Raw genomic sequence first — 23,968 nt, 5'->3', positions numbered from 1 at the left:
CCCATGACAAATAAGAATTTACTATTTGAAAATATGAAGGAAGGTAATCGGTGGTAAATAATCTCTCTCAATGACCCATATTGAAATCAGAATTACTGACAAGCATTTTTATTGCAGTGTTTTTATGACCAGGCATTATGAGTGAAAGTACTGAAAGTGTTTATCTTTTTAAATGTATTTGCACATATTTATGGTAAATCCTGCTGAAATACTTGTGAATACATAGTTTTTGTCCACCTCCACAAACATCCTACACCCAAACTATGCCAGTTCATTCATGAGATTCTATGAATCAGTATGGATAATAGACATGTCTCACTGCACTGGCAAACAACATATGCCTGTGACACTGGTAACACTGCTCTACTATAAAGTTTCACTAATAGAAAGTCTACTTAAGTGGGAAGGAGACAGCACCTGCTAGGCAGTTTGGCTTTTTCCAAAGGATGTTACTCTTTTTGTTCCTGAATTAGCCTAGTCCTTAGTGGGGGCTTTAGGTTCATTAAACCTCCAAGCATTTGTTGGGCAGGTATCACAGATGATATTGCTTCTTCAAGGTGTGAAGGAGGGAACTGGAAATTTAAGCAAACAATTATGTCTGGAGTTGACCCTTTATCTGTGCAAATACTAAGCACGCACACACACACACACACACACACACACACACACACACACACACACACACACACACACACACACACACACACACACACACACACACACACACACACACACCATATACATGTACATACAAACATGAAAACACTCACATGTCACTCTAGCACATCCACACTTACACCACCATCTGCACTTAAACTGAGTCACTCTGTCTCTAAACCTTCACTTTTAACAGCTCCTGAGGCTGAAACCTTGTATACTAATTTAGTAGCCATAGGTATACACAAGTGCACTGGTGCTCCATTCACCAGATCATGCAAGGATAGGGTCATGGTCAACTGTTTCAATGGCACCATGATGCATAATGTGACCAGAATCATTAAGTCCATTCACCTGAAATATGAGCATGCTCCTGTTTTGCCCATGTCTATATAAATAAGCTCTGTACTGACACAGATGCAGAGAGATACTACTGATCTCTGTAGAAAATGTATAGGCAGAGAATGCACTTTTCTGGACCATTATTCTGTCTTCTGCAAGGAAAAATGACCCAATTTCAAAAATAAATAATTGATTTAATAATTGGCTTGCTAACTTGTATCATTCCAGGGAGGGATCCAGTGGGTATCAACAAGGACATTACTGACTGATAGGCCTGCTTACATTGCCAAGCTTCACCTCTGTCCTCACGTATGCTACACATTGTATAGAATTGTTTTCCTCATAGTGCCCTTTTTTCATAATATACAGCTCTTACACATTCTAACCTAGTACATTCTAATCTACATTTAGGTGGCTGTGTTAGTTCAAAGAGTCTGAATAATAAATTGACCAATTTACAGCCTTTCCTGGCATTCAAGCATATTCATATGTGTGCAGTTCAGAACCCTGGTAGTATTGTCTTTATAAGAATCTCAGTATCAATGTGTGGCATCTATTCATCATTAAGATTATCTGAGGCCAGTGGAGGAGTATCTGTTTTCATCTTGCTTAAAAATAAATTGTGCTCAATATTTCAGGCTTCTGATATTGAACTCCTTGACATCTTTGTGAAATTTAATATAGTTAAATGCCACATTATCACTAAGTAAAGAACCCCTTCATTGTCAACAAAGGACCATATAATGCACCTGAACAGGTTAAATTCCTTGTCTATTAATTCCAATGTACTTAGATTAGATGACTTCATTAATCCATTTATCAAATGAGAGTCTTACACAGACAACATCTATCCCCAGCTCTTCCTAGAATTCATTAATAGCAGCTCCCCTGATCAAATTGTACAAGGTCCCATCAGGAGGAATAATATATTTGATCTTGCCTTTATGAACTCATTTGACTATAAACCTATTTGTTTCCTATCACAATTATTATCAGACAGGGAATAAACTCAATTAGATCCAGATGCTACCCCGAAGCAAAACTTGTATCTCTTTTTGAATACCTAAAGGAATTCAAAGGTGTCTTTTCCCTATGCTGACTTAATCTTTGAAAACATTACATTTACCCATGCTTTTTACAGCCAGTGTATTATCTGTACCTATGAGGCATAAGTTTGTTCATTTGTTCTTTCGGCTTTTAGGGGTCACCACAGCGGAACTCTGGTTTGCTAATGATTGGCAGTAGATTTTTTACAGGTGCCGAGGTGCCAGCTCGATGCCCAGCCTTCAGCGAAGGCACGTCCATTCTACGCATGTTTTTTAACACCACTTGACCATGGGGAGGACATGTAGACTCCACACATAAGGCGCTCCAGCCGAGAATCGAACAGGAGACCCTCTTGCTGTGAAGCAACAATGCTATGAGGCATAAGTATGTTTCTAAATTCAAGAGTTAACCCTTATAGTGGAATTCAAGAAAGACAACCACTTGTATGGTATCAATATTATATGTATAATATAAAAATGTCTGTACCTCAACTGGAAGGAGGTCTACAAGCAGGTCTTTAGTATCCTCAAATGAATCATTAGGAGTGGTAAGGCTAAGCATGATTTGAAGGTATCTAACTCTTCCAAGGATGACCACAACAATTTTCAGATATTTAAAGAGTATTTGAGATAATACAGCTCTGAGTTGGAATTGATGGTACCACCTATTGTTATACAAAAGCCATAACTATTGTCCAGGTTGATAAATTTGCTACATATTCTCTTTATCTCATTCTCCCTCATGTTCCCTCCCTTGAATCTTTAAGTTGTAGTCATCTCATTATCTCTATGAGCCATAACAAGGAAGCTATTAATAAAACTAAAATAGCAAATGCATAAGCTGCAGTAGTATACTACTCTATTTTGTTAGCACAAAGTACACTACTTTGGAAACTCTTTATAAGCTTTTTAATCTAAATTCCTCCACAGACTATATGCTTGATTTATGGAAAACAGTGACTTTGGTTCACCTGCATGCAGTTACCTTGTAAATTTACATTCTATTAGCATTAGCAGTATTATTTGTACACTACAGGAGTACATTTTGGTTAATTTTATTAACAGTAAATTAAGAACTTTACAAGTGCTTGAACTTGGTCAGATCCATTTTGCAAAGATCAGGTATTACTTGCGTAGTATGGCTGATTTTGTTGAGGGTATGACTGATGCCATTGATGGAAGTCATTCAATCTATAATGTTTATCTCTACTTTACTAAGGCATTGGATGCAGTTTTCCATGAGGGTATTGATGATAAGCTTACCAGCTTAAATATTAACACACATATCACTCAATAGAGTACATAATGGCTTTTATAGTGAACAGAAAAAGTTAATTGTACCTTCTTGTCTAACATACCAGTCATTACTAGAGTTTCTTAGGGCTCTATTACTAGGTTCCATTTTCTCTGCAATCTATTTTTGTGATGTGAAGGCAGATATACGAGGTATGTGGTTGGCCAGGTTTCAGCTGATTACAAACTAGGTGTCATTATTTACACCCCTACAGACTCATATTTTCAAGAGGGATGGATAAAACCAACACTTGGTGTTCCTACTTTGGAATTAGACTTAAAAAAGACAGTGTAATTGAATTTGGGCATTTTTTTTGTTTACTATCAAATAAATGGAAACCCATTTAATGATGATATTGTCATTATTTAGGTAAATTCTTTAATGTCTAACTATTCTTTAATTATAAAGTAAATGTTTTAGCTGAGTAGGGTAAGTTTCCTGGTACCCTGGCCAGTTTTCCACTAGTTACTATGGATATAACCTTGATGATCCCTTGAAAAGAAGTCACTGGTCTAGTGGGACTAACTCAATCAACAAAGCAAAAATAAAAAGGACAACTTTTTTATAATGCACAGCAGATTGTCAGAGATATATCTCCTAGCTCTAGAGGTGGCATAGTCTCCCTACATTCTTACCTTATTAGGCCAAGTATACAAATAACCCAGTTGGAAAGATCTCATTTTTTCCCACCAGAAGAATAAAATATATTGGTTGTGTTTGCTCCCAATTTAGTCTGAACCCCCCACTAAATTTCTGTCTCATAACAAGTCCTGTGTGAGGATCTCTGTGTAGCCTACAGGGCTATTTAAAAATTGTCTTGTTACTCTTATTTTTCACCTCTGAAACACTGGTAATGTTAGGAACACTCAATCCAGAGTTTACAACTTACACCATAAAAAACATAATTTCTTGGAGTGCTAGTTTTTTTTACCTAAAGGGTTCCTTATTTGTAAAACAAACTTTTTTTGAATGTTAAACCAATTAACACATTGTCATCTTTCAACTTAATTACTGAAGATTGGATGGGTTCACACAAATGCTGCCTTTGGAATAGCAGTATGACTCTTATCAAGAAGGGGAAAATCTACCAGCTATAACTCTTAGAGTGCATGGCCATGTTCTATATGGTCATTCAGATCACTTGTCTAGTACTAACTTATACATCTGTGAACCTATGTTTACTACATACTAATCTATGAGTCTGTGAACCTATGCTTACTACACTTTCCACAACTTAAATTACCTGTTCAAGAGGCCTTTGGAATACCTCTGTTGCAGATGAAATACTAAAAAGAAGACAAAGGAATATGTATCTTCCTAATAGTGTCTTAAATGTTCACAACTTATAGCTTTCTTTGTCTTATTTTATATGGTTTTATCTTTGGTTTGTATGCAGTACTTAAACACATATATTTTTTGACATTGCTGAAACCATTTTTCAGCAGTAGGTAATACTCTCTTTTAATACCATTATTCTGATATTGCAGATAAATAACATGTGAATCCAGTTTTGTTTTATAGCATTAACAATAATTTTCACAAGTTGTATTGACTTTAATTGTATAAAATGTTGCCTGAAGTTTCTGTAACTTTACTTCCTGCTGTATATTACCTTTTAAGCTACTGGCACTTTCACCTTGAGCATACATCACTGTCATAGCATCATGTTTAATATGTGTAGGATATTCTCCTTGCAAACTTCACATACAAGTATATAATCAGCATAGCTGTGGAAGATTTTATTATTATGGCTCCACACAGTAATCGAGATGTCTGAGCAACTGTGATGTGGTTGATATAAACAACGAAGAGCAGGTGGAAATAGATACGTAGAACTGAAATAAACACCCTCCAGATTAATATTTAGCAAATTGTAAAATAGGAGCAATTGCTCTATGCTAGCAGGCTGGGAGCCAACATGAGGGACAACACAAAGTTTTTTTTTTCAATACTCATTGATGGAACATAAGCCCTGGTGTAATATTGTCCTAAAACAGAATGCTAACAAATTAGATGACAATAGTGATATGCTTAAGATTTTATCTGATCATTTTTGTTAAGTTTTATGATAAATTGGGATGTTTCTCACCAGACATATCACAGCTGAAACTCCCTAGGTGATTCTAATAAAGGGGATCACAAGCTTAAAATCCCTAAACTACCAGATAGCCCTTATAACACTGTCTTTTTTTAACATGTCATAGGTTACTCAGAGAATGCCTATACTTTGCCTTCCAAGCAATCTTAGACTCTAGTCCAGTGCCTCTTATACCTCCCCAAATCAAAGTCTCACATGTACCAGGAAAAGGGAATCTAAACCAGCTTCAGCATATCAGTAAAACAAGGTGGACAGAAAAAAGTCATTACTCAATGTTACCCTCATCTTTGAAATATACTATCTCTACAATAAAGCAGTACAGTATACTATCAGCCTTCAGATGAGACCTGGCTAATTGGATGGGTATTCATAGATTCACTTAGGGCTTGACTGACCTAGCCCTCCTTGAGCGGAGGGGTGAGGAGAGGAGAGGAGGCCTACAGGCTAGAGTAGAAACTGGTGAAGTATAAGGGTCACAAGATTCAGTAGCTTTGAACTTCCATGAGTCCTATGAATAATAGTAGTCTACTAAATGGAAATTTAATGAGTAATATAATATACACTATAACATACTTCTAAGGCTACTACTTTAGGGGCAAAACTTGATGGCAGATAGGAATGGGATAACTAATAAATACTTCCATACACTTAGAGAAGAACTACACCCACCATTAAGAAAGCAACTGTTGTTATGCCAGTCTTTACAGCAATGTGCGAGGGAGGAACTACACCCACCATTAAGAAAGCAACTATTGTTATGCCAGTCTTTACAGTGATGCGGGCTCATGAAAACGTATAAAAAACTATAATCTTATTATTCTACTCTCCAGTTTAGAAAAAATAAACAATGGAAATCACAGTGCTTCTATTTCTCCATACTTCTATTTCTGCCTTTAACCACAATACTATGTTCTTAACCTTATATTTATACTGTTGCCATATACTGTCAACATATTTATTTGCAAACTTCATTACTGAGGTTTTCTATACATGTACATATGTATTTTGTAATTGCTTTGCATATGTATTCAAGCTTGCTGTATAACTGCAGAGCTTTTCATCCCCCACCTCCACTGAAATAGGGTTTTTAGCTCATTTGGATTATTCCTGGCCAACAAATGGAAACAAACAAACAAATAAATAAATAAATAAATAACATATGTTAAGGTATTATTTACATAACAAAGGATTTACTAACATCGATCAGCATGCCTATGGTAAGGAACACTCCACAACAACACCTTGCAACCATTTTTACAATAACATTATAGCAGATATTGAAAACATTAATGTGTGTATCGTTTACTGACTTCAGCATCTGACAGTAGAACAGAAGCTGTTGGCAGAATATCACATAAAATGGCTTTTTCTATCAACTTGGTGGATCAGTATATGGCTTGTTGGTAGGCTTTGACAAGGAGCTCTAGCAGACTTTATGATAGGACAGGATATGGGCTATGGATGACATATTCTTCATGGGTTTGTATTTGGGCCTTATCTCTTCAACATTTATATATTTGATAAGTAAATACCTCAGACATAATGCTTCTAAGCAGACAATTTAAAGTTAGGCAAACAAAATAATAATGCATACATAGCAAAATTGCAAAATTGCTTATAAGATCTTATCTGAAATGGTCAGAGGAAAGTCACATGGTGATAAATTCTGTTAGGACCAAACATACGATAGAAAATATAGCATTAAATATTATGTAATGCACTCAAATATTTGGGCATCATAGCGCACAACAGACAAAATTTTTACCAGGTCAATCAAATTAATCAGTGAATGTTTCAAAATATCTGGACATGTTGCCTGACATTAGTAATACAAACAAAAATTGCATACATCATTCAGTTGTGGTATTCTCTTACAAATGCAAAAAGGCTGAAATTAGAGAAAGTACAACACAGATTTACCAAATTAAAAATAGAGAAGATAAAATGTCATACAAAGAGAAGATAAACTGTCATACAATGATAGGTTAAGAAACTGTGGCTCTTTTTCATCTGATAAAGTCTGGAATTAAGACAAAAAACGCGATGATTCGTTAAGCCTTTTATGAGTTTTTTTTTTTGTCTTTAAATAGTTAATAAATACTGGTGTGGCATACTTTGCGGACTGGTGGCTTGCCATTTCAGTGCTTTCCTGTTTATACCACAGACTTAAGACAGGTACTTAAAGCATAAATTACCATTTTATAGGGATATCATGGACTAAGGAAATGTGAGCCTTCTGGTTCATTGAACTTGCTAAACACATATCATAAAATGGTAAATGGTTCACAGAAAAGGTAGTTGATGAATAGAATGCCATTTCCCTATCCTAAAAGTGTAAGAACTTATGAAAATTTAGAGGTCTTTAAAGCTGCTTGGAACAGTATTTACACAGACACTTCTTTCTGGTCAACAACATGCAAACTGTTTTGAATACACTTGTATTTCTTTTTGCAGGTCTCTGTAAATGTTTATGGCTAGCACATATTGTACAAAACTGATTAATAGCTGGACAGTGTTGGCTTGAATTTCAACTGCACCATCATTTTTATGCATCTTTTTTGTCTCCATTATTATTATTATAAAACATTTTCACTTTAGAACTCATTTATACAGTTTTGTTTGGATCTTATTTTATCTTACATATACCTACCTACGTCCTTAGTTAATCCTTTTTACTATGCACTTGGACTCAAACTTGGCCTTCATACATCTCTAGCTTTCAATATGCTCATTTACTGTAATTTGATCTTCACACACACACACATATATATATATATATATATATATATATAGCTGTTTATACGATCATGTCTGCTTCTCTTAATAGCCTGTCTCTTTATTACAGTGTCTGTCTCTTTATTAATCATTTATTATACCACTGATTACTCAGTCATTAATTAATAAATTATGCAGCTCACCAAATTCATGGAATTTGGCATTCCCCTTCTTTTAGTATCATATATTCATGAAAAAAAAATTTTTTTCACTGCAGCAAAAATATTTTCACAGTTTTGACCTCCGGTATATTTGTCAGGATACATGCAGAATCAAATTCAAATAAGAAATCATAATAACATACAAATAATTTAAGTACCTTCTTTGATTCAGAACATATAAACTTCATCAAGATACTCAGTAAACAATAGAGAAGCTGGAAATGAGCTTCCATCCTCCATGTGTACTACATTATATGCAGATTCTTTATACTTGTGCATTAGCATCCAAGACTATATTACCTGCACTCTTTGGAGGTGGGAGGAGTGGAGACATTCACTGTAAGATCAGGTTTCATTTAAAAGTAGGTTGTTAGACAAAACTAGAGTATTTTCTTTGCATAAGTCTAGAAATGCAGCCATAATAAAGCAGGCTTCACAGTTTGCATACAGTTTCAGTGAAAGTAAAGTTCAGTCAAGAGTACTGATAAGAACAGAATGTGTAGTACATTGAGTAGAAAGAGCTCTTTTTAGATGGTTTGAGGCCTGTGAATCAAGGTTAAAGAGGTGTGTAGAAATTTACAGAGTTTTGACATTATTAGGAGATACTTTAGACACAGTTATTTAGTTCTTTTGGACTGATAAGCAGAATGTCATTGCAGTGCAGTGAAGTCCTCAGAAGTTTGGTTCAGACACTCGAGACAGAGTGCAGACGTCAGGTCAAATAGCCAGCATGCCAGAATATTAATTATATTAATCACAAGGCAAGGAATATGGGTGCAGAAGCTACGGACATAATAATTCAGTCTGTTTTAGTTTATCAGCACTGTTATTGGAGACAGTGCAATTTAACATTCTGAAAACAGAACTTACAGATGGTATAATTAGTGCAGAAGCTAAAAACATTGTAATACAGTCTATTTCAGTTTATCAGCACTGTTATTGGAGACAGTACAATTTTATCTGATTATTATGGACATCTACCTCCACTTTACATAATAAAACATTCTTAACCAAACTACAGTGCATGCAGACTTTTGTTCTGAAAGGTAGAAGAAGATTTGGCACATAAAGGAGAAACTGGCACCTGTTTAGCACAGTTCTGGGTAATTAAAATATAAAGACATTCATTTCAGTCTCTTTCCAGTTTCAAGCAGTTATTTCCAGTTTATTCTAGTACTCTACTGTCCTATCAGTTCTTAGATTCACTAAATTGAGTGGGGGAGGATCTACAGTGTACAGCATGCAGTGTTAAGAATAATGTTAAGAATAACAATGTGCAATTAGATTTTGTGAACAGGTCAGTTATGAAATTATGTACAGCATGTGTGTCCACACAATCATATATAAGCAGATAGACATGTCATTGCTACAAGTGCGGGACAACTTAATAGAGTGCACTACCATGTTCATTAGAAAATAATGCAGTACATTATTCAGTGAAATGCATAATGTGCATTTTAGATCATCCCCAATTTTACCCCAGTTTTATCACAAGCCCAAACTCCCCCTATTTCCAAACAGGAACTTTATATATTCAGGACATCATGAAAGCCCCGCCACACACTATTGCCAGAGAAGTAGCTATGAGAGTAGTAATATCATCTCACACAAGTGAAGTAATGAAGCAATGGCAAACAAGTTTAGTTATACAGAAACCCTCCTTCCCACTTTTAACTGCAGAGAAATTGTGGGTAACACAGAACAGTGCCAATACTACTGAGAATTTAGTATTAGAATACATTGGGCAATGTAGAGCATAAGCTTTCTGTATATAAAAGTAGCATGATAAACACATTGTATGTAGCATATCATGAAATACAGACTTCCTATGTAAACTTAAGGAACAGGTGATATTTACCTGGTAAGCAATAATTGTTCCTTCACAGTCAGAAAGCTTCTCCCATTGTATTTTCCTACTAATGGTATCAACAGTGAATTTTCTAGGTGATTTTGGACCTGGAAGAGAAATTTTAGTCATAAATGCAATACGACACTATTGTTTGTTTTCATTTATTTAAATGTAAGATTGCCTATGCCATACGTGATAATTTAATGAAGATGTTTATTGGAAAAAAAAAGACACTACTAAAAAAAAGTCACTTAATATACATATGCCACAGTCCTACCAGTGGGAAAATGTTATTAATCACAAGGCTAAGTGTGACTAAACGAAAGAAGATAAAGAAATGTGGATTATAAATATAATATCTAAAGAGCTGAACCACAGTATTCTACTGGTTTTGTAACTTGTCAAAGAGTATGTTTACTGGGAAAGTGCAAGATGGAAACCCTGAACAAATATACGTTTTTACTGTATACAACTGAATCCAAATGCATATAACATATGCAGACATAATAGAACATTGTATAATAATTATGCATAAGGTAAGGAGTAAAATGGAATTTTGTACAACAGTAAATGATATTTTAGCAGCAAAATTACAAAGGTACAATTGATATTCCAGCACATGCATGCTGACTGAATATCCCGGTCCACATGTCCATTATAAAACGCGTATATCTCAATAGAAATTAATCCATTCACATAGGTTCATAGGTTCATAGGTTTATACTAGGCTAACTGCCCTAGGGCATTTATAAGCCTAGCCCAAAGTTATGTGGCTTACGCTGCCCCTTATGTTAGAAATACTGTGCCCATTAGTTTGTTTTGCCTCTGTCCAGTAGTGACACAGAGATGATTCCCGGGGTAAACCTACGATCTCCCATCCACCGGTCAAGATTTCTCTTGAACAGAGCCAGCTAGGTGCTCTGCCTCACATGGACCGGGATTTTATTCCACAGCATGGGGAGTCTTTGGGTGATAAATCTATCCCTCCAACACGTCCTATTTATATCCATGCTAAGGTTTAAGTCTCTTGCTCTAGTGGTTTTGGTGGATTTGGTTTTTTGAGGTGGAGCATGTCCATTAATTCCGGGTTGGTCATGGCCTTGTATGTCAGGCACAGGTCACCTCTGAGCAGACGGTATGCAACTGAATAGAGTTGGAGTTTCTTCAGTCTGGCAGCATATGACAGGTTTTGGAGTCCCTTTATCCTTTTGGTGAGGAACTTTTGGGGTCTCTCCAATTGCTGCAGGTGTCGGGTGAGATACATCCTGAATGGGGCATTGTACTCGATCATTGGTCTGATAAGTGAAGAGTACAGGGGAACAATGACCTCACTTGATCTGGATGTGAATCCCTTCATGATCAGGTGGGCAATGTAGAAGGTCTTTCGAACCACTTTAGCAATGTGAGTGTCAAACGAGAGGCCACTGTCAACCTGGGTCCCCAGGTCCCTGATAACCTCTTCTGTGCTTAGTGGGTTGCCACCTATATGGTAGCTTGGGGTTACCTTGTTTTTCCCGAAGGGTATGACTATACACTTTTTTGCATTTAACTTCAGGCCATGGCTCTGGCACCAGCTATCAGTTTCTGTGAGACCCCTCTGAAGGATGTCTGCATCCGATGTACTATCCACTATGGCACCCAGTTTGCAGTCATCTGCAAACTTTGTCAGCCATAGTCCTCCTATGTTTGCCTGTACTTCTGAGAAGTAGATGCCGAACAATAGGGGGCCAAGAACTGAGCCCTGTGGGACTCCACTTGTAACCGGCTTGGAGTCTGACATGGCTCCAGCAACTCTAACCCTGTGGGTTCTGTCCTTTAGCCAGTTTGCAACCCATCTTGTGACATATGAGTTTGCATTTAAGCTGGTAAGTTTCTCTATAATACCCGAGTGGGGTATTGTGTCGAAAGCTTTTGCAAGGTCAAGGTAGGCTGTATGGACTGCCTTTCCCTCATCAATGGCCTTGGTGACTGTTTCGAAGAAGTCGACCAAGTTCAAAAGGCAAGATCTGCCCTTGACAAAGCCAAACTGGGTTGGGTCCAAGGTCTGTAAGTCCCCTATGTCCTTGTTTATGAGTTCCATTATGATCCTCTCCATAGCTTTGCAGACCAGGCTTGTTAAGCTTATGGGGCGGTAATTACCAGGGTCCGTAGAGGCACCGCCTTTGTGGAGTGGGACCACAGTTGCCGTACGCCACTCTTTGGGCACATATCCTGTGATGAGGCTAAGATTAAACAGCTGCCTTATGTGCAGGTTTAGTTCTTCATTAAGTTCATGTAGCACACAGCCGGGGACCCCATCCGGTCCCATTGATGCTGTGTTTTTAGCTTTAAAGAGAGCAGCTTTCACCTGCGCATTTGAGATGTCTGGGAGGCTACACTCAGTTGGGATAGTTATCTCTCCTTTTGGGGGGGAGAGGGGGGGTGAAGTTTGCGCTGAACCTGTCTGCCAGTATGTTGGCAATGTCTGTGGGTTCAGTGATTTTTGTATCATTTTGGACTAATTCTGAGCATATATGGGAGTTTCCACCCAGGTTTCTGACATAGCTGAAGAAGGCCTTATGATTGTCTTTTGAATCTATGGCAATTTTTCTCTCAAAGTTGGCCTTGGATGATTTTATGAGGGATCGTAGTTTCTTGCTAGTGCTGATCAAAGATGCCTTCCCTTTTTGGGATTTTGCTCTATCATGTAATAGCTTTCTCCTCTTATTGTAAAGTTTGTTTATGGCTGGGGTCCACCAGACTGGACGTTTGCCCTTGGTGGAAAGAGTCTTGGTTTTATTTGGGATTGCCTGATCCATGCAGTCCTGAAGGTGTTCATAGAAGGCATTTGTAAGGGCTTCCGCAGCTTGGGTTGTGGTTTCCATTGGCTCGGGTGCGTTGAAGGATACCACACCTGTCTTGAGTAGTGTGAGGTTTGCTTTAGAGAAGTTCTTCACTGTGGTTTTTTTTGTTGGGGGTGGGGGTGGGATGTGGATTTCTAGTGAGATTAGTTTATGATCTGATCTCACCAATGAGGGATATACTTCGGTGTGGAGCATTTTGTCCCCATGTTCGTGATGATGAGATCTAGTATATTTTCTCCTCTTGTGGGGACGGTGACTAGTTGTTCCATGGCATTTGAATTTATGAACTCCAGGAACCTTTGGGCTAGAAAGTTTGGGCTTGAGTAATGTTCCCAGTCTATATTCGGGTAGTTGAAGTCACCCAATATGATGGTGTTTGGTGATACATTTATACCCTCCAGTGTCTTCAGGAAGGCTGTGTGGGTTTCCTGAGTTTGAGAGGGTGGCCTGTAGCATGCTACAAATTGTAGAGCAGTTTTGCCTATGGTTAATTGCACCTGGATGGTTTCCGATGCTTCATGCGTAGCCACCAACCTGGAGGTGTGGGTATCCTTGATGAATATGGATACACCCCCTCCTTTTGTGGTGTGGTCTGGGTTTTGGGGCCGGAACGCATGATATGAGATGAAACCTGATAGTGCCGGGGTGCTCTCAGGAGCCTTGAACCAGGTTTCAGTCACAGCACAGACATCAATGTTCTCCATACTGAGAAGGGCCTCGAGTGCGTGCATTTTGAGATTTAGACTTCTGGCATTGAGCAGCATTACCCTTAGTTTCTTCACGTTTTGTTTTCTAGGGTGGTAGGTTTAGAATTTGAGCCTTGCCTAAAAAGGCACTATGGGGGTGGCAAGAGCCTTAGCCAATATCCGGAATCCCAGGGGTGACAGGTGCAAGCCATCCCTTGCGAAGCAGCATGGCTTGTCGAGCATGTCATCCCAGGCAGACAGGCACTGGATCCCCTTTGAATGACACCAGAAATTAAGCCAATTGTTAAAGCTGATCATCTTGTCACTATATTGTGGCATCATTCTTGTGAAGGAAGTCTACTGCTCAGGGTCAGGGTCATACCTGCCTGGTCTACATAATCAGAGAGCTCCTCTATGTCTCTTTTCATGTAGTCCAGGGAGGTACATCTCAGGTCGTTCACACCAGCATGGACAATGACTGTGTCATACTTGTACTTGCCGTGGAGTGACCTGAGTCCTTGTGTTATGTGGCGGATTCTAGCGCCCGATAGGCAGCTTACCGTGACCCTCTCCTTGTTCAGCCTGGTGAGTGGGACGTCAGTGTGTCTGACTATGGAGTTACCTATGACAAGTATGTTTGGTGTTGTATTTGGCCTTAAGGGCAGTGACTGTTTTGCACACTGATTTTGTTGTTTATGTGTTGTTTGTGTGGTGTATTGAGTTTGCAGTTGCTTGGGTGTCTGCTTTGGAGGCCTCTGCTGTTTAGGTAAATTTTACTCAGAGCCTCCGAGTATGTCTTAGTGTGTTTATGTGTTTGATTCAGTGGTGTGGTTGAGTTATGTGAGACTGGTATTGTGGTGTGTGTAGTTGCCTTCTCCTCCTGCCTGGTCTTGCCAGTCCTGAGTTGAGAGAGCTCAGCCTCCAGTCTGGCTAAATAGCTGCATCTCTCACAAGTGTTAGTGTTACATGGGAGGAGGAGAGGGTTGTCCGTGTACATGAGGCAATTGTAACATTGTCTCAGAATTCCCAGATTCACCAACTGGGCAGGAGAGGATGCCAGCATCTGACCCTTCGACATGCTAGAAAGAATTATGAGTTGGTATGAGACAGAAAAGTAGTGGGCTTAGCAGGGAAGTGGGCACTCCTGGGGGTTTTGCTAGTGAGAGATTTGTATAATATAGGAGTGCTTGACCTGCAAAGAGAATGCTTATAAGACAAGGGATATGCTTATAAGACAAGTGCTGAGCTTTTTGAGAAGAAAAAGCTATTTGGAACAAGTGCTGCACTTTTTAGTGAAGGTGTAAACTGTTTAGGTTCCTAACAGAGCAGTTCTAAGGAAAAAATTGAAGAACAGACTTTCTGGAGCCAGAAAGAGTTTAACCTTGTTTAACCAGCGCTGCCTGATGCTGCTCTAGTGGCAACTCTGCGCTAAATCGCGCTAAAGCACGTTAAAGCGTGCTTGATAGCAGGGGCTGGAAAGAAGCAGGAATAGACCCAAAACGGACAATAAAACTACAGTTTCAAGTCAGTAACCACCTCTACGGGGGGGCAGGGAAGCTGCTCAATGTTATTCACTGCCACTGATCAACAGAGAGACCCTCCTTCAGCCCAAGCAAAAATGGCCTCACAGAAACTTTCAAACAGTTCAGGAACAGCAAGCCTGTAACTGAACTTTTTTAACTCTCAGAAAAGTGGGAAAAAAGCAACTTAACTAATGCCTAGTCTCTGGACGTTCTGGTAAGATATGTTTTAAAAGTGCTATCTTAACGAGTTTAGGGTGCTAGGGAGCTGCTATAGAAGGGAGTATACCTGGACAGTTAAATGGTACATTATTTAAAATATGACTGTTCTCAATACTTTTAACCAGCTTTCTAACTGTCCATATATTAACAGCACATCCCTTACTTTGCTCATGAGTTTTCCCTGTCCATCAAGGTTCCGATAATAGTGTAAGAGAAAAAAAAAACAGACAGAGAGGCAAACTGATAGAGGTATGCTCAAACCACAAATACAGCTACAGATATAGCCTCTTATGAAAGTTGACATCTGGTGAATGAAAACGTTGTTGAATCCATGGTTGGTATTCACAGTCATTGCACAAATAATTTATGGGTGTCTGCCCAGTCTTTAAATGAGCATTTGTCGGTCGTGACTCATACAGGCCATTTAAATTAATGCATGATGGCAGCAAATAAGGCTAAGCAAGTTAACTCATAATGACATGTAAATGAGAAATTATTTTAAATGGCATATACTATGAAGTGTTCTTCTCTCACTTGTGATTCATACTCAAATTTCATTGTAAAAGGCAGAGTTACACCTATTCTATTTACTATTCAATCCACATAGACGCATTGCTGACACTGTAGAAATTACTTCAGTTGTCCTTTCTCTGCCTTTGATGCCATATTACATGCCACAGTCTTTCTCTCTAACACACACACACACACACACACACACACACACACACACACACACACACACACACACACACACACACACACACACACATCATCATCATCAAACAACACAGCACCATCCTCAGAAAAAAATTTATGTGACATGACTCCAATAATGATATACACATGCAGAGTCTAGCCAAGTAAATTTGTGCTTAAGTGATGTTTGTACTAATAAGAATACCTTTACAATAGTACATAAAGCATATTGTTAACAAATCTGTCATTTCTCTAGCCCCTGCCACTCTCTTGTAATCATAAAACTGTCAGTATTCATTCATCAGTGACACAGAGATCTCCCAGTAAAGGCACGTGCTGAGCCAACAAAGAACCCTTGCCAAATCAGTATTTCTGAATTAAACTACTACCTCTACCAAATATGCAAAATCACAAACAGATACCAGCTAATGCTAAAGCTAATGCTACTCCAGTGAGCATTTTGGACATCGGAGAAGCAGGTAATTCGAATAAGAAGGCTTCCCTAGATAGAGATGACCGAGTGGAGAGAAATGAGCAATCACCACCTACACAGGAAGCAGTGCTGCAAGTGATAAGATCGCCCAAGGAGAAGCAGGTTTTTCTACCGTTGCCCATTCAGTTGGACAAAGACCGCACTCCCAGAGATGGAAGCAGAAGCCGGATGAAACGGAAACCATCGCAGGAGCACCCAGGCTGTATGTGGCAGGATGGCAGGAGGAGAACTTGAAATTGCATTCAGATACTCCATTACTGACTACAACTAGTAGTGTTTCATCTACAGGATTACAGAGTCCCAGTTTGGGAATTTTAGTTAACAGTCCACAAGGATTGGATGTGAATGGGTGTCTACTAAAACGGACTGCTTGTAGTCCTATGGAAGTACTGGAGGACAATCTTGTTTGGAACATTTCACAGAAAACTTTGACTCATGCTCAGTGTGTACTATTAAACAAAGGACTATCATTTATACTGTCCAGGAGGACAGAGGTAACAGAAACCTTGTTTAACCTTAAAATGTTTAGTAGGAATGTGTTGTTAAAGATTATGGGCAGGATTCGTGGAGGCTTGCATGGAGTGTAAGAGACGTGTAAGACTCCATGCAAGCCTCGCGAAACAGGAACAGCCCGAAACTCCATGTAAGACACCAGCTAAAACGTCTCTTACATGGATTGGGCATGGATATGCTAAATACCTCACTTGCAGCCAAAAGGTATATGTGAGAGATGCAACAATTTATCCAAGCCGGAGGCTGAGCTCCCCCAACTCAGTACTGTCAAAACTAGTCAGGAGGAGAAGGTAACCACACACACCACAAACCCAGTCCCACATAGACCTATCACAACTGTAAACCAAACACATAAACACAGAAAAACATTCCCGGAGGCCCTAATTACAAACACACCACATCAACAGAGGCCTCCAAAGCAGACCCCCAAGCAACCACAACCTCCAAACATAGCACATGCAACACATAGTACACAAAGCTGGTGTGCCAAACAGTCACAGGCCAGAAGGAGAAACAACATGCCTGATACAGTTGTAATAGGTGACTCTATAGGCAGACACACTGCTGTCCCACTCACCAGACTGAACAAGGGAAAGGGTACAGTAAGCTGCCTGTAGGCTGCTACAATACGCCATATAACACAAGTATGCAGGTCACCCCAAAGCAAGTAGAAATATGATGCAGTCATTGTCCATGCTGGTGTGAATGACCTGAGATGTACCTCCCTGGACTACATGAAAAGAGATATGGATGAGCTCTCTGAGTATGTACTCCAGGCTGGTATGACACTGGCCATTTGCAGCATCCTACCCTCACCAAGAATGATGCCACAGTACAAACACAGAATGATCAGCTTTAACAGGTGGCACAATTACAGCTGTCAGTCCAAGAGGATCTAATGTCTGTCTGCTTGAGATGTCATGCATGACAAGCCATGCTGCTGTTCCTGGGATGGCTTGCACCTGTTAACCCTGGGTGTTTGGATATTGGATAAGGCTTTTGCCACCTCCATAGAGCCGTACGTAGGCAAGGCTGAAAAGACTAACCCACCACCCTAGAAAACATAAGTGGTAAGAAACATAAGGGTAATGCTGACCAATGCCAGATGTGTAAACCACAATATGCATGCTCCTGAGGCCCTTCCCAGTATGGAGAACATTGATGTCTGTGCAGTGACAGAAACCTGCTGCAAGCCTACTGACAGCACACCAGCACTACCAGGTTATACCTCATATCATGCGTTATGGCCCCAAAACCTGGACCAAAACATAAAAGGAGGGGGAGTATCCATATGCAGCACAGACACCCATACGTCCAGGTAACTGACAATGCACGAAGCATTGGAGACCACCTATGTGCACCTAACTGTAGTCAAAACTGCTGTACAGTCTGTAGCATGCTACAGACCACAGTCTCACACACAGGAACCCCACCCAGACATCCAGAAGACACTGGACAGTATGAATGTCCCACCAAATACCAAACAAGGTACTCACAAATTACCACATAGGTGGTAAACCATTATGTATGCAAGGAGTAATCAGGGACCTAGGGACACAAGTGGACAGTAACCTGTTATGTGACACTCACATTGCCAATGTGGCTAGGAAGACTGTCTATATTGGACACTGTGTCATGAAAGGATTCACATCTACATCAACAGAGGTCATTGTGCCCCTGTACTGTTCTCTTATCAGACCCATAATCTAGTACAATGACTCATTTGGGATGTACCTTACCTGACACCTGCAGCGGTTAGAAAGACCTCAAAGGTACCTCACCAAGAGGATAAAGGGTCTCAAATATATGTCATATGCTGCCTGGCTGTAGACACCCCAGCTGAATGCAGTCACATACTGCCTACACAGAGGCATTGTATGTCTGTTGTACAAGGCCATGTCCAACACAGGAGTAATGGACATGCTCCACCCCAGGAAAATCAAAGCCATTGGAGCTGTGAGAGTGACAGATGTCAACCTCAACACATAATGAAATAGGATGTGCTGGAGGGACAGATACATAACCCAGAGGCTCCCCACACCCTGGAACAGGATCCCACTCCATGTTAGACAGAGCCCCTCACTGACACCCCTCAACAGGAATATTGCCAAGTGGATGGATGATCGTAGATGTACACTGGGGGTCTTCACTGTGTCACGTCCAGACAGAGGCACAGTAAAAATCATAAATGGCCATAATATTCACAAAGCAAGGGGCGGCGAAAGACACACACACTCTGGCTAGGCATACAAATGCCCTAGGGTGGATAGCCTAGTATGAACCTATGAACCTATGAAGATACAAATTGTACAGGGCACTAAGGATAATCCCAAGGCTTACTCAACTGATGGTAGGAACCATGTTGGGAATTCACAGATATGCTCCAAATCACACAAATATTACAAACAACATACCAAACACACACATATTGCCAACATACAACCTGACAGGTGCAGTGCAACCCCCCCCCCCCGAATGCAAAATATCTATCCCAGCAGATTGCTGGCCCCCTAACATTGCAGATGCTGAGGTAACAGCCAGCATCTACAAAGCAAAACACACAGCAGCAATGGTATGAGATGGTGCCCTGGGCTGAGTCCAACATGGACTCCAAGAAGAATGGAATGCCAAATCACACTACTGCTCAATGTCAGCCTTACCACAGGATATGTACCCAAAGAGCAGTGTACAACAACAGTGGTCCTTCTCAACAAAGGTGTTGCCTGAATGGATACTGCAAACTACCACCCCAGAATCCTGACAAGCTTGGTCTGCACAGCTATGGAAAGGATCAGCATGTACCGCAGACATAAAGATATCGGGGACCTACTGACACCGGACCCTACCCAGTGTGGCTGTCTTAAGTGCAGATCCTGCCCCTAAACATGTTTGACCCATTTGAAACAGTCATTAAGGTCATTGATGAGGGTAATGTGGTCCACACAGCGTAGCTGGACCTTGCAAATGCTTCCATACAATACCCTACGTGTTCAGTATAGATATGTTCACCAGCTTAAATATAAACCCTATGTCAGTAGAGGGGTTGCAAACCAGACCAAGGACAGAACTGACATGGTCAGACATGCTGCAGCCATGTCAGACTACAAACCAGATATAAGTGGCATCCCACAAGGCTTACTCCTGGGACCTCCCTCGTTTTGTATATATGTCCCATAGGTACAGGCCAACATGGAAGGACTGTGACTGAACATGTATACAGAGGACTACAAACTGCCCACCATATCTGACCCCCAGCTGACACAAGCATCCCACAAAAGGGCCACATAGAAACAGACAACTGGTGCCATAACCATGTCAGCAAGCTAATTGCAGAAAAGTGTATAGTCAACCCCCGTGGATATACAGTAAGTGCCCACCAATTACCACACAGGTGTTAACCCATTACATTCCTAACATGTAATGAGAGACCTGGGGACACAAGGTGATAGATATCCTGCATTGGACAAACATGTGGCTGTAGTGTTCACAGAAACATACCATATACCCACCTAATCATGAAGGTTGTCAGATCTAGATAAGGGGAGGTCATTGTGGCTCTGCAGTCATCCTTCATCAGCATTACAATTGACTACAATAGCCCCTGTGGGATGTACCTCAACAGACACCTCCATCAACTGTAAAGTCCACAACAGTACCTCACCAGGAGTAGCAAAGAGCTTGAACAGATGCCATGTGTTGCCTGATTAAACAAACTGCAGCTCCACACACTGCCATACTGCCCACCCAGAGCAAGCTGTGCCTGATGTATAAAGCCATGTCCAAGCTGGAATCAATGAACATGCTGCACCTTGTACAATCTGAATGGCAGTGAGCTATGCACATGAGAGACCTGAACCCTAGCACTGACATACATAGGACAAGCTGTACTGAATGATCCATAACACAGAAGCCACCCCCACTCTTGAGTAAACTCCCAGTACAGGTTAGCCAGAGAGTCACCCATCGACACTCCTCAAGAGGAATCTTGATGAGTGGATGGGAGATGGTAGGTTTACCCTTGGTATCACTGTTATGTCACAGGTAGACGGAGGCACAGTATACTAACCATGACATATGTCATGGCAAACTCCAGTTACAATGTGTGTCAAAGGACAAACACACTCTCTGACTAGCATTAGAAATGGCCTAGGGCACATCGCTAGTGTTTGCCAATGTCCACCTATGTTGTGGAATACGCTACCAATGTTGGACAAGCCTGGTTTAGGTAGTCCATATCTGAACATAATGCAACATGGTCATATGTGCACAACTGGCCCCTAAACAGTCTGTTGTGCTCACTATGAAGATTTAAAGCAGTGATAGGACTAAAGCCCAGGATACTGTCCACCTCAGTGAAAGTACTGAACCAGTACACTATACGGTACTACAGTGTTAGGTCAGTATGAAAGGATGTTGACAACTGTATGCAAAGTATCCCATGCAAACCCTGCAGGCACAGTATAATCCCTGTTGTGTTCAGACACGAAGCAGTTGGCCAGTAAGTACACAACATGACACCCAACACACAACCATAAATGTGAGATATTGTTGAAGTTCACACTCATCCAAATATGTGGTGGACTGCAGAGTTCAACATATGGAAAGCTCACACTGGGCATGCTCGCACACTTTGATAAATGAGACATATGTCAGACAACATGCCATGGAAAGGCTGAACTGGGCATGCTCACACACTTAGGCCATATCTCCGTTTAGCAGTTGGCCACACATATCTGGTATTTGTACGTGTCATTCCAGGAACCAACCACATCACAGCAATCTGCCCAGTGCACACAGTAAATGACTACAGAGACATAAGTGATATAGTGGATCCCCCTCATATTCAAACATCTTCCACAGATACACAAGTTGTTCATAGAAACAGGGAATGCTATGGCAATAAAGACCTGCAAACAGTCTATCAGCAACAAATATTGTGCATCTGACAATTAAACATATGGGTGTAGAGGTCAATACTAGGCTGTTTGCCCTAGGGAATGACAGCTTAGCCAGAGTGTGCTTGGCATCTGCATCCCCAGTACAGTAGGCTACTGTGCCACCATAAAGTAGGTCACATAAGGCACCGTGTGAGGCTAGTGTGCTGTGCCTCTGTCAAGCAGGGACACAGTGGAGATCCCAGGGTTTGAATGTGCTAAGCCACATCCATGTTGTTGGTGTGTGCTGGAAGAGGGTTGCTGAGGACCTCTAAGAGTAAGTGGGCATCAATACCAGACTGAGGGGAGCCCTATCTGCATTGTCTGGACAATTTCACTGTCAACACTGTGTTGTGATGATTATGTGGGATTGAAGTGTCGTGCCGGTACTGTTCAGAGATGTCCTCCCTCTGTGGGCTACAGCTCTGCAATGTATTAGCTCACTCTGTCTGTTGGACAGCTCATATATGGCTGGTGTACACCTGACAGGTGTCCTGTTATGGAGCAGTCATGGGTATATGTGGGATAGCATGATCAATGCAAACCTTACACATTCTCATAGAATGCAATTGTCAAGGATTATGCAGAGTGACCAGTATAGTTCCCCAGCATGGGTCCTTTGAAGTCTTCCACCCCAGTCTTCACAAGTGTAGAGTCTGCTTGTGCTAAATACAGTTTGTTTGCAGTGACAACCTTGCCTGGGGGTGGGGATGGGATATGGATGTCCAGGGAAAGGTGGGTATGGTCAGATATCAACAATGGTGGTCTACCTCTGGTGTGGAACAGTGAGTACCCATGTTGCAGATGGACAGGTGCAATATGTATTCCCCCATGTGGCTGTGGTGAGTGGTTCTGCCATAGCACATGGACCCACAAATTGTAGTGGCTGTAGGGTAATGTTGTAGAGGCCTGAGTAGTTCCCACACACAATATGCCTGTACCTGATGTTAACAACTGGAATGGTGTATGTGAACACCTGCATATCCCGGCACTGTTCCCAGGGAAGCAAAGTGTGTGTCCTGGATGTGGGAGGGGTGTTTTGGACTGGTTGTGTTGTGTGTTACAGGTCCTGTGGTCATGAAGCATGGTATAGAACATAACCTGCCAGTGCGATGTGCATATCTGACCCTGAAGTAGGTGGCTGCAAATGCATATATATGCTATCCCCTACCTGACAGGTAGTACTAGATGTACATACCTCTGTAGAAATAAAGATGTCAGCACCCTATAAATACTGCAGGTGCAGAACAGATGCCCAGTAATTCGGATAGCACGCTCTGCTAACGCGGCTCCCTCAAGTGTCATAATATAGTTAGGTAAGAGTTTGAACCATGCAAATGCTCAGTGGGTGAGTGGGGTTGTTGTGTGTGCAAGTCTGTGTGAGGGAACTGTCCCTTTTGGCAACTGGGAAAACACTCTACAGGATGCACATTCCCCTTTCTAAACGCTGATGATGTCAGCACCCTATAAGTAAAGCAGGAAAAGGGTAACCTCTCAGTAATGCAAATAGCGCGCTCCGCTAATGCGGCCATCTCAAGTGTCATAACATAGTTAGGTAGCGGTTTGAATCCTGCAAATGCCCAGTGTGTGTGGAGGGAGGTTAATGTGTGTGCAAGTCTGCGTGAGGGAAATGTCCCTTTTGGCAACTGGGAAAACACTCTACAGGATGCACATTCCCCTTTCTAAACACTGATTGTGTCAGCACCCTATAAGTACAGCAGGAGAAGGGTAACCTCCCAGTAATGTGAATAGCGTGCTCCGCTAATGCGTCTGTCTCGAGTGTCATAACATAGTTAGGTAGGGGTTTGAATCCTGCAAATGCCCAGTGTGTGTGGAGAG

General features: G+C 40.8%; 1 protein-coding gene across 1 annotated transcript in view; it reads right to left on the bottom strand.

The window, feature by feature from the left end:
• LOC122814881 overlaps positions 1-23,968 on the bottom strand; it is a 1,525,389-nt gene that overhangs the window by 869,632 nt on the left and 631,789 nt on the right. Inside the window, exon 12 of the mRNA XM_044087155.1 lies at positions 10,232-10,329. Coding sequence (XP_043943090.1) covers positions 10,232-10,329 — 98 coding nt within the window. The remainder of the gene's footprint in view (positions 1-10,231; positions 10,330-23,968) is intronic.

This window comes from Protopterus annectens, chromosome 1.part1, assembly GCF_019279795.1.
Source record: "Protopterus annectens isolate FY-2018-M chromosome 1.part1, PAN1.0, whole genome shotgun sequence".
Lineage (NCBI taxonomy): Eukaryota > Metazoa > Chordata > Ceratodontiformes > Protopteridae > Protopterus > Protopterus annectens.
Note: the sequence above shows the minus strand (reverse complement) of the source record. Positions and strands in the feature narration are given on the sequence as shown.